The sequence below is a fragment of the Bombyx mandarina genome, chromosome 05 (assembly GCF_030267445.1).
Source record: "Bombyx mandarina strain Sakado chromosome 05, ASM3026744v2".
Lineage (NCBI taxonomy): Eukaryota > Metazoa > Arthropoda > Insecta > Lepidoptera > Bombycidae > Bombyx > Bombyx mandarina.
This window is the reverse complement of record NC_143212.1, coordinates 11,178,344-11,189,975: the sequence shown is the minus strand read 5'-3', so window position 1 is coordinate 11,189,975 and position 11,632 is coordinate 11,178,344. Positions and strand designations below refer to the sequence as shown.

Sequence of the window (11,632 nt, the reverse complement as noted above, 5' to 3'; positions counted from 1 at the left end):
GTGTTCTCGACCACCGGTTTCGTGAGAGGATGACGCAGATCATGGAAGCGCCCACAGTCCACCCTGCATGTGATTGCCGGGATCCACTCCGATCTCCGACTCTGGCACGCCGACCGTACGACAGGATTTTACACCGGTTGGTAGAATAACTTCCCGGGGCGGAGTTTAGTAGTGACACCTGGGTTCGGGTCCCTTACTGACTGGTGGGCGGCGGCGAATACCGTTTCACTGGGTCTCACTATACCTCCGTCAAAGAATAACGTCCCGTGAGCTCGTACGCATGTCTGCTCCACATGTTTCAGCCATCATCAAGAATCACCCCCCAACAAGGAAGTGGAAAGGGAAGGAATAGAACTGGTTCTCCAGCCCACACGCCGGTACACAGCTAGACTATTTGGCGGCGGACTCTAGTTGGAGGGAGGTCGCCAGCCAGTCGGACCACCGGCTTTGTTTTCGGCTCCCGTTTAGCACCACCGGAGGGTCACTTGTAGGAAATCACGGGCTAAACCTACAGAAGCGGGAAGCAACAACCCACAAGAAAAAAACAAGTTCACTGTCCACCTGTCGTAAAGTGGTTATCGGAACCCATAGACATCATAGCATGAATATTATTAACTTCCTTGAGTCATGAAGTGGAAGTCTCAATTGTTCTCTATAACGGCTGTCCCACAATTTAAACCTGAACGCGTCACGGCAGAAGTAAGCAAAATACGGTATAGGCTTACAATATGCCCAGTACTATAACTAACAATAATCGAACTGTCGATATTTATAACTGTCGATTACTTTAATCAAATCCCCAAAATTCGAACCACTTCAGGTGCATTTCAATGGTGTTGTAAGCTAAAACTGATCTTTTAATTGAACAATCAAGCCAAGGACAAGTTTATTAATTTTTGTGTCTTTTTTATATTTTTACCAGAAGACTTGTTTTGTAGATTGCGGCAATCATGGTTTTTTGCCGAGATGATAAAATAATTTTATCTAATCTAATGGATTATCGCATGTAAAAAATGTATACACGCGAAACAGTGGTAAAAAATAATTTGTAGTGCAAGCAAACATTTTTGTCCAGAGGGCTCAGGATATACTATTTTTGCTATTCTACTATTTTACTATTCTCGAAATTAGGTATGGCCCCTTTTTAGGCATTACTTTCGTTGGTAGGCTTATCTTCAAAGACCCCTTCGACGAATAGGTTGATCACTTACGTACCTAATATTGGTTTTTGCAACAAATATGACGTCTAATAAAATAAGTAAATACAAATGGATGTTTCTTTTATACTATGTAAATAAATATAAGAACGTTTCATTTTGGATAGAAAAGATGTCAAAGTGAAGATATTAATGCGAGCGATGAGTAAAAGGAATATAGCAGAAGCTACAGGTAGCCGAGGATATTAGTCTACCTAGATGTGCCTTGAAAATGACTGATAATTCAAAATATATAGGTATGTAAATCGCAAATCAAGTTCAATAATAAAGACGTTGAATTGCTATTATCATTTTAATTTACTGCATAATAAAAGAAACAACAATTAGTACTATTAAAACATCTTGTACATTGTAATATCTAATAACTAATATATTTTTTATTTATTTATTTTTTATCGCCCTTGTAGGCAGACGAGCATACGGCCCACCTGATGGTGAGTGGTTATCGTCGCCCATAGACTTCAGCAATCCCAGGGGCAGAGCCAAGCCGCTGCCTACCGCTTCGTCTTCACATCTATAAAATACATCAGGAATAGAAATAATGCGCGCACAATGCGTCGTACGTTGATCTTATTAAGCCATAGAACATCTTATGAAATGCCAACAAATTGTCTAAAGTTTCAACTCAATCGGATAAAGGAAAGGCGAAAAGAGTAGAATCTATCAAACCAAGCCCCTTTTTTTTCTAAGAAGAATTTATAAATTCTTAGAATTTTCTCACAGTTGATTTTTAATGATCGAAGAAAATCTTCTTTGGAATTTTTATTAGTGCGCTCGAATTATGCTAGCTTTCACTATGACAACGCCCACATAACTACTCAAATTAAATTGACACCACTGCCGAGACCAACTTGCACACGACTTGTTTAATTTTCACATTTCAGATGATCTGGTGTACGTTGTTAACTGGGGCGTTAGTTTACAAATCAGTCAGTCGTCTCCCTGCTACTGGACAATGAACATTGATTTGTAAAATTTAAGTGAAATAAGAGAAACGAAAATAAAAATACTGTTGCCGAGAAGACTGAATAGTATATAATTTGAGATGGTATCGAAAGGGGTAATGTTGTTGTCTTGTCACGGTATTGTGTGGGTGGGGGCCCTTGCTTTCGCGCTATGGGCGGGCGCTGTCAAAGCAGCGCTCTACGACACCGCTACACCGTACACACCGCCTTACAATCGCAAATATATTCCTTTGCAGTGAGTATAACATACAATTTTTATGTCAATTGTCATGGCTTTATTTTCAAATACAGTCTACGGTCAGTTCCAGCCGTTTTTTAGAATATTTAACTTCTTTCTTTGAATTTTTTAACGAAAGCAAAGTTAATTTGCCTCTTGTGCTAGGATAGGACTGATTCCATGTTTCTGGTTTAAATAAATTATTTTAATTACTTTTGCAGTCCTAACGATGATCCATATGAGAATAACGAAGCAGTTGCTGCCTCCGACGATTCAGTTTCCGGTGGATCTAGTATAGCACCCTCTCAATATATTATGGCAGCACTGAAAACTATTTTAGAGGTCGTGAACAAAATGAATAGGCAACGTGCAATGACCAAGGCAATTTCACCCGCTGCAAACTCAACTGCTGTTGTTGTAAGTACCTAAACGTATTATAATTTAATTATTTTAAATGATTGATTATTGTATTTGACTGATTGTTGATTTATTGAAGTGAAAGTGAAGTGCTTCTTTTCATTTATTGCATAGGGTGGACGATTTCACGGCCCACCTGATGTTAAGTGGTTACCGGAACTCATAGACATCTACAATGTAAATGTCACCACCTACCCTGAGATAAGAGTTCTAATGTTTCAGTATATTACAACGTCTACCCACCCTTCAAACCGAAATAAATTAATGCCTCACGGCAAAAAACAAGCAGGATGGTGGTAACTACCGGTGCGGACTCACAAGACGTCCTACCGTCAGTAATTACGCAAATTGTAATTTTGCGGGTTTGATTTTTATTACACGATGTTATTCGTTCACCGTGGAAGTCAATCGTGAACATTTGTTAAGTACGTATTTCATTAGAAAAATTAGTACTTGTCAGGGCGATTCGAACACCGGTGCATCGCTAGATACAAATGCACCGGACGTCTTATCCTTTAAGCCACGACGACTTCAGGAATGCTATAGCTTCTCTTCTATTAATTTGCAAAGCAAAGCATCAATTCGATTTCAATTAAAAAAAAATCTCTTATTTAATATATTATAGATTTGTATTAAATTTAGGTGCGTGTGTATACAGAAATGTATGTGATCTAATTTATAAAACTAGAAGTCCCGCAGTAGTCGAAATTCGACTATAATTAATTGGAATTGTAAGTTTGTACACTATTATGATTGTATTTTATAATTCTATAATCACAAATTTCGCCAAGACTACACTATAACAAAATAATATTAAAGACAAACAATATTTAATCTATTCTCAATTTGACAACGGACGCCAAGCACAAAAGTTTGACAATAAATAGTATGCATGCGTGTGTGCGTCAAATACATGGTATGTAGTGTGTGTAATGTTTTCTTTATTGATTTAACGTATCTTTTATGCATTATTTTAAAAAAATATTAGCATTGTGCACTTCTTCTCTATATTCTCTATAAGTGTGGAAAATTGCATACTCCTCCGTCCGCGCAATTTTCGTAAAAAGGGGTAAAACTTTGAATCCCACAAAGTTTTGCTTCACGTATCAGTATATATAGATATTCAAATTAAAGTGTACTACATAAAGTAGGTCAAAATACAGTTTCTTTTTAACTAGGTGACCCAGTGTTATAGCTGATCGGTTAGACACCCTTGTTTGAACGGAATGCACGTTTCGTTGACATGTTCATGTAAATTGAGCCAACAACGACTAGCAAACACACTGTAAAAAAGAATTTCTTTGTATGCTTATTTAAATAGGGTTGTTCGAGTTTTTTTAAAAAAAGCAGTAAGCCTTAAACTGTACGTTGTGTCAGAAAGTCGTTGTGGCCTAAAGGATAAGACGTCCGATGCATTCGTATCGAGCGATGCACCGGGGTTCGAATCCCGCAGGCGGGTACTAATTTTTAATAAGCTTCAGACGTATGTATGTTTGTAACGGAATCTTTGAACATGATTTTGACCCCCCTTCAAAGCGTCGGATTAACTCGGAATTTGGTATACTTATTAAGGACCGATAACAACATAAAAAAAATATTGAAAAAATTGAAATAAAATAAAAAATGAAAAATAAATAATAAAAAAAACTAATAAAATACGCTTTTATAGAAAATCCAACTAAAAAATAGAGAATAAATTTTAATAAATTTGAATTATAAATAGTGTAAGAAAAAATGACTTTATTGTAAAAAAAGCGTGGGGTGCATGGTATCAGTAGTTATAAATATTTTATGAACAGATATGAGTAGAAGGGTTATTTTGATAATATCCTAAAAAGCACCCCACGCTTTTTTACAATAAAATCATATTTTCTTACACTATTTTTCATTCAAATTTATTAAAATTTATTCTCTATTTTTTGTTAGATTTTCTATAAAAGCGTAGTTTGTTAGTTTTTTTTAAACTATTATTTATTCTAATGAAATAAGTACTTAAGAAATATTCACGATTTACTTCCACGGTGAAGGAATAACACCGTGTAATAAAAATCAAATTAGCAAAATTATAATTTGCGTAATTACTGGTTTTGTGAGTCTGCACGGGTAGGTACCACCATACTGCCTATTTCTGTCGTGAAGCAATAATGCGTTTCGGTTAGAAGGGTGGAGAAGGGTGGGGTAGGCTTTGTACTCTATAAACTGAGACTTAGAACTCATGTTTCAAGGTGGGTGGCGGCATTTAAGTTGTAGATGTCTATGGGCTGCAGTAACCATTTCACACCAGGTGGGCCGTGAGCTCGTCCACCGATCGAAGTAATAAAAAAAAATCTAACAAAGAGTCTAAATGTATATTTCAGTTGAAAAGGAGAAAGCCTTCGAATAATACTTTAGTTGAAACTGGACGAGGACTCGAAGACTATTATGATGAGCATCACTATCACGACCACGACCCGACCACAACGACTGCGAAGCCGATGAAGCAAGGCAGGTATACCGACCCCTGGGCTGGCTACTACGATTGGATAATCAACGAAGGCTCCTTCAAGTTCTGGAGCGTGTTTCAAGTAAGTACTTAGTAACTTATGTAGTTGTTATATTGTGATATCAAGTTTTTGAAAGAAAAATAATAACTTTCAATATATATTAACATGCTACCAACCGACCTAGTTGCGTCGATTATTATCTATAATTAACATTGATTAAGTGCATCAAATTTGCTAACAAAAGTTGATTTTTATTGCCATCTAAGACACAAGGCAGGAATGGCGCAAGATAATGCACGAGAAAGTTATTAGAGGAGGCCACCACCCTCAGCACTGAGGATTATCGACGCAAGGAGGAGTCGTCAATGTTAATAATACAGACAAGCTTTTGTGTACCGATCTCTGTAGTTTATAATTAGCGGACACTGTCAGATAAGCAGAATACTCTCAAGCATTTTTAATCAATCATGAAGATCAACCCTTACCCGAGAAACTCTACTCTATTAACTGAATACTTTGCCAAAAAAACTCCCAGATGTGAGCACTCGTGAATTCTTCGATGTACACTCTAATTCTCTTGTAAAGTAACATTGTAACTTGAATTTGCGATCTCTTGAGTGATACAGTAGATTAACAGGCGGATGAGGCGGGATAGTTACGGTACTTACAATATGTGGTGGCATCGCAACATTTTGCTCTTTGCTAAACTTCAGGCGCGAGTTTAAATGCATCAAATAAGTAATTATCGATATAAATGAACTTCAAGAAAATTTGTATTTATGAATGTACGTCCTCTATGCGTTCCTAAGTCATTCACCCGATTATGATGAAGCCTGCAGGAATCAGGCCTGTTGTTGGAACTCTATAGAAGATTTCTGTCATAATGCTATATCAACGTAGGACAAGTGACTCCATAGTAGTTTTATTAAAATAAAATAAAATAAAAACTATCCAAGTACCGATAATCGCAGAGAAACGTGAACGGGTTGCACTAGTTCATTATAAAATATTTTTTTAAAAATTACAACAGTGTGTGTATATGCAAATTTATTAATTGAAAATTAATCAATTTATTATTAATTTATTATTATTAATTTTCAATTATTAATTGAAAATTAATCAATTTAGAGAAAATATTTTAGTTTTTATTGATTTCGAAAAGCCCACCTGAGTCTAAGAGCTACATAGGCCGTACATTGCTTACGCGACATATTTTATATAGTAATGGTAACGGTACTTCCAACTCGGTCTATTGGTAAAACTGCTATTATATTCTAATCTGAAAAGTTTAAAAAAAACAAAAATTATACGGAAAATGTACAAGGGAGGCAATTTCATTTTGAACTTTAAAATAAATTCACACGGTCCTTACTGCGATATCATGAGAATTATCGACTTATTCAAACCATGTACCATGACATTACATCTTTCCAGTGCTTTTATGTAAACAGATTTCATTCTCCGCCAAGTAAACAAATTATCTTGACCTCCTGTGCACCGTGGTGCATCGTAGCGCGAAAACTACTGTTGTCAATTATTTAACATAAAAAAATAAGATAATATAACGCTGTCATTACGAGAAGGAGACATAACATTGACACAATTTTAAATCTGAATTATTATTGTTATGAGTTATAATTTGTCAAGGCAAATTATTTTACTTGAAATTATCTCCGAGTTTTCCTGTTATTTATTTCAATGATTTTTATAAAAAAATTATTTTATCGTTATGGTGAACTAAAATTTGGTGACACAAAGTAGAATAGAAACGAATGGAGGTTAATTTCGTATCGCAGTATCGTATAGAAGGTATACATAAAAAAAAAAAAATTAGGCTGTTTATACGTTTTTAAGGCTTAATCGGACTCAACAAAAGTTTCAGTAATTACTTAATAGAAGTTTCCGCTCAGAATATTAAATTCCATTGAATAAAATTAATTAAAAAGTGATACGTCGCTATACAATTTTAGTGGAATTCGTAGATAATAATATAACAGGTGTCCCCATATAAATTCCCGGGTCCTGTCTAAAATACCATTGGTGAATTGGTAAGAAAATTGCAATAAAATATTAGTTAATAAAACATATTATTTTAATGATAGTTGAACTCAGGGCCCCTTGGTGTTACGTGGATTTCAGAACCCACAGCCAAACAATCTTCAAAGCAGTTAAAGTTTCATCTTATCAATTAATGTATTAAAAAATTAAGCATATACCAGACAAAATCAAGTATAGTATATTCAGATTCTGAATGGTAAACGATAATAAAGTAAAACACATTATTGAAGTATTATTTAAGTACAACTCCACTTAATGAAAAATGGCCGTCTAAATAATAATAATATTATGACAAGCTGTAATTAAAAAACTGCTTATCTAAAAGATACTTTTAATTTCATTTCTGTTTCTGATTAAGTCGATGTTTCTGATAATAATCAGGGGTGACTGAAATGTCATAAAGTTGAACTAGGAGTAATAATAATTCAAAAGCATCTTGATGTTATAATTGGCGAAGCGTGATAACTGTAATCTCCACGGTCATATCTAAGTGGTTTATTTTATGGTTCCGTATTTTTTGTAACCGTAATAGATACATTACGTCTCATAAATTAAACTCACTATATTCAATACATTATACCCAGTGACAAAGGGTTGATTTTTCAATGATCGATTAAAAGTTCTTCATAGTGTATACGTTTAACGTAAATAAATTAATATATTTATTTATCTTTTGTTTTTCAGTTATTTACAGCTGCTCTTCTGCTGTACGCCTGCCTCTCTGCAATCTATTACGCGAAATTCAATCCTATTCTCCCGGACTACAGTATGGAATATGACGACTACTTTTTAGAGCGAACGGTAGGGAGAAAAGCCAGGAGCTTAGAACCCGCCGAATTACCATCTGGTCTATCCTGGATTAACCCACAGACCTTCCAATTCATTATGGATGCTATCTCAAAGCACTACGAATCAGAATAGACTTACTTTAAAAGTTTAAAACTTTGTTTTTTAAGGGACAACGACGATATACGAACGGGTGAGATGGTTACTGCTCATTTACAATTATTGTGGATTTTTTTTACATATTTCCGATGTAATATTAGCGTTATGTTTTACATCGATGGGTCTATCGGTATTTTAAAGTTAAAGTAGATAATCCTTGTTGCCCCTTATTCAAAACTAGAGGTTCAATTATTTTCCAAATTAGTTTTATTCTTATTTTTAGTAACAATTATGAAATACCACCAATATCGTAAGCCGTGATTCGACAGTACTTGAAAACAAGTCCTTATTGAATCGGGTTTTCAATAGTGTATTTTTAAGGTATAAAATGTATCCAAGCTCAATATTAGTTCCTAGAAAAAATATTATACTTTAATTTTAATTAAATTTGCTTTTTATTGAAATGTAGGTGCCCGAATTTTGTTAAATGAAAATTAAACATCTATCGTCTATAAGATACGAACGCAGGCTGCGCATCAACACTTTAAGAAAATAATATAATAATAACAATAAATGTGGTCTAGGTCCACGTACATAAATGTTATACCAATGCAATACAATATCGGAAATATTTAGTATAAAAACTGTCCAAGAAAAATATAATTTAACAGCAGCACTGTGCAATTATATAGCAAAAACGAAATAATTCCTACGAACATGGCTTTTTTATATGAATTAGTTGAATTTCTATCAAGGGAAACATTTCAAATTCGTGAATAATTTCACGTAGAATTCGATAGGTTTTGAAAAAGGTACGTACTATATATAGTTCTGGACTTCGAAAATTTGTGTTCATTGGCATTCGTATTTGTTCCCTTCGTGATACTAAAAAAAACATAATTAAAAACTGTTTTTCATAAAAGTCGTAAGATTAACAATTGAACGAGGCCTTTGCGTTTATTTCCTAAGAATATTAATAAAAAAAAACGGTGATTTCATATTTTCCCGTACATTAAAGTGTACACGTCGCTCGCGTGCTGTTGTATAGTGGTCGGCGGCCGACTTCGGGTTCGATGGCCGGTCGGCTCGCTAGGATACGCACAGGATGTCCACATCACACTGCCTCACCGAGCCTCGATCATACCCTATTACTACTGATTTTGCCTTCTCTATTTATTCTTAAATAGCTTCGATCAGTGTTGTTCATTTTTTACTTGCCAACTAAATCAAAAAATTCTTTTGAATATATATTTTATTCTTTTAAACCGATTGGTAGATTCGACAGTGTTGTTTTCAGTTTTGACAAGCTTTAGTAAGAATTAAAGGACAATTAAAAGTCGTCTCAATCACTTTCAATATTACCAATTCAAATAGTTGTAGACTTATTAAAAATGCTAGTTTATAAAGTCGATACAATTGTTGTCTTAAGAAAAAAAATTGTCGAGTTTTTCTTTGTCACATAAAAAAATTTCGGATTTGTTTGTTTTTTCATTTAACATAATATTTGCTTAGTTTATTTTAAAACATTCTAGATCTTATGTACATTATAGATCTTAGTTTAGTTTCACCAAAATTGTATTTTCAGTCATACGTTTATGTATAATAATATGAAAATTACACAACTACCGAATTCACGAGTGTTATTAATGTGTTGAATAATTGAAGTTAAACATGTTTTTAAATGCTTACGGCTGCTTTATTATGCTTAAGACAATGTATTTTTATTACAGGTGAGTGTCTTATTTTTATGTGTATCTTCTCTAAATCTTTTAATTAATAAATTCAAACGAGGAATCTTAGCTTTAGTTTTTTACAAAATTACATTTCGTATTTTGCGTCTATTTAAATTGTTGCTTTCCTGTTTATAACCCGACGATGATGTTCTATCGATCAATCAAATAATTTCCCGACAATCGGTTGACCACAACATCGTTTCTGAACAGCTCCTGCGGCTTGCACATAAAAGCCCGCATTAACATTTCGCTACAATTGTGATCCGTGTGCTGGTATGAGCCGTTCGCGTTAGATTGTTCGTTGTTCGTGATGGTTCTGGTGCGTGCGGACGGCTTGTTCGTGCGGCCGGGTTGGCGCGCCAGTTCATCGTTTAGGTGCAGCGCGGGCGCACATCCGAAGAGGTCGCATCGGTGCGTGGTTGCGCGGTCACAGTGACCCCATGCCGCCTCGCTGGCACGAAATATAAATTAACTCTGCAGTGTTATTAAACGATTGTTTTAAATACAAATAAGGAACATCGTAGTGTGTGGTGTTTGCATAGACGTTCTGTTTCATAATACGTGTGAGTGCTTCTTTTAGGTCGAACAAGAAGGTAAATATATATATTATATATTTACAGTTATTTTTGATACCGCTAAGTTTTCTGCATGTGTTTAAAAATCAATCAGGATTTTAATTTGAAATTTGATTGATTTATGCAGTAGAGTCCGTGGTAGTTAAATCATGTCTGTCTGTAATTATAGTCCTACGAAAATTAATAGTTTATTTTTTATTTTTTAAATCAATCGAAGCAAGTGAATAAGTTAAGAGATATGTGTATTACAATGAGATTAGATTTAATACGTGATGTTTTATTAAATGCACAGGGGTCTAACAAACGCCTTGCGTATTCTGCCGCGCGGCAGTGTACATTATTATGTACATTCCGGATCGAAGAGACCTGTATTTCCAATGTAATTAGGATTTCAATTTTTTGTCTCAAGTTAGACATTCACGTATCTGTCGACTTCAATATCTCAGATATTTATTTGGTTCTTTCCACACTAATAAAATTAATAGAAACGTCAGGTGATGTATGTATGTGTAGAGCTGAAACTACATTAATGCGTTCATTAAAAAGACTTCAACGACTTCACATACAGTATTCTGCAGTAGAGTTTTTTTCCTCACCTATTCGCTGGTAGCTTAAAAGGCTGTTCCAGCTACGTCCAGACAGGTAGGTGAGCCCACGGGCTCAACCTAAGAGGATTTGCTAGCAATAGGCCTAGCACAAAGTGCTTCGCTGAATCTACTGGACCAGATCGGAAACGCGACCCATTGAGAAGACCCGGCGAGAAACTCAGTGGGCTGTGTCTACAGGTTGGTTCGCTCGTCGAACTCATCGTCGTAATTGACGAGTTCGACCAGGACGGTGACCGGTGCTTGAGGGTCCTAAAAGCACTGAGAGTGAATCCCGGAGATCCGATAAGACATATTTAGGGCGACGTCGGCTTTGCGTTGCCCCACCGCGGTCGGATAAGAAGTAGAGTATGCACATGCAAAACCATAAATTTTCTTAATTTTTCTTAATAAATTAATAATATTTTCTTAGATTTTCGCGGGTCGTTGCTCGCGGCCCAGTCTTGTAAAATTACTTTTGTTCTTTGATATTGCTGT

At 35.2% G+C, this 11,632-nt stretch overlaps 2 protein-coding genes across 4 annotated transcripts in view; both read left to right on the top strand.

Moving 5' to 3' along the window:
• Positions 1-2,101: 2,101 nt before the first annotated feature.
• On the top strand, positions 2,102-9,874 carry LOC114250903 (uncharacterized). The gene is made up of 4 exons (XM_028184989.2): positions 2,102-2,417; positions 2,621-2,816; positions 5,174-5,380; positions 8,042-9,874. The coding sequence occupies exons 1-4, from the start codon at positions 2,263-2,265 to the stop codon at positions 8,276-8,278; spliced, it is 795 nt and encodes a 264-aa protein (XP_028040790.2). The 5' UTR covers positions 2,102-2,262; the 3' UTR covers positions 8,279-9,874.
• A 452-nt stretch (positions 9,875-10,326) lies between these two features.
• The window catches only part of LOC114250928 (uncharacterized), a 54,458-nt gene continuing 53,152 nt past the window's right edge, over positions 10,327-11,632 (top strand). For all 3 annotated transcript variants that reach the window (XM_089727740.1, XM_089727741.1, XM_089727739.1), the window contains exon 1: positions 10,327-10,568. The gene's annotated coding sequence lies outside the window, so the exon portion shown is untranslated. The remainder of the gene's footprint in view (positions 10,569-11,632) is intronic.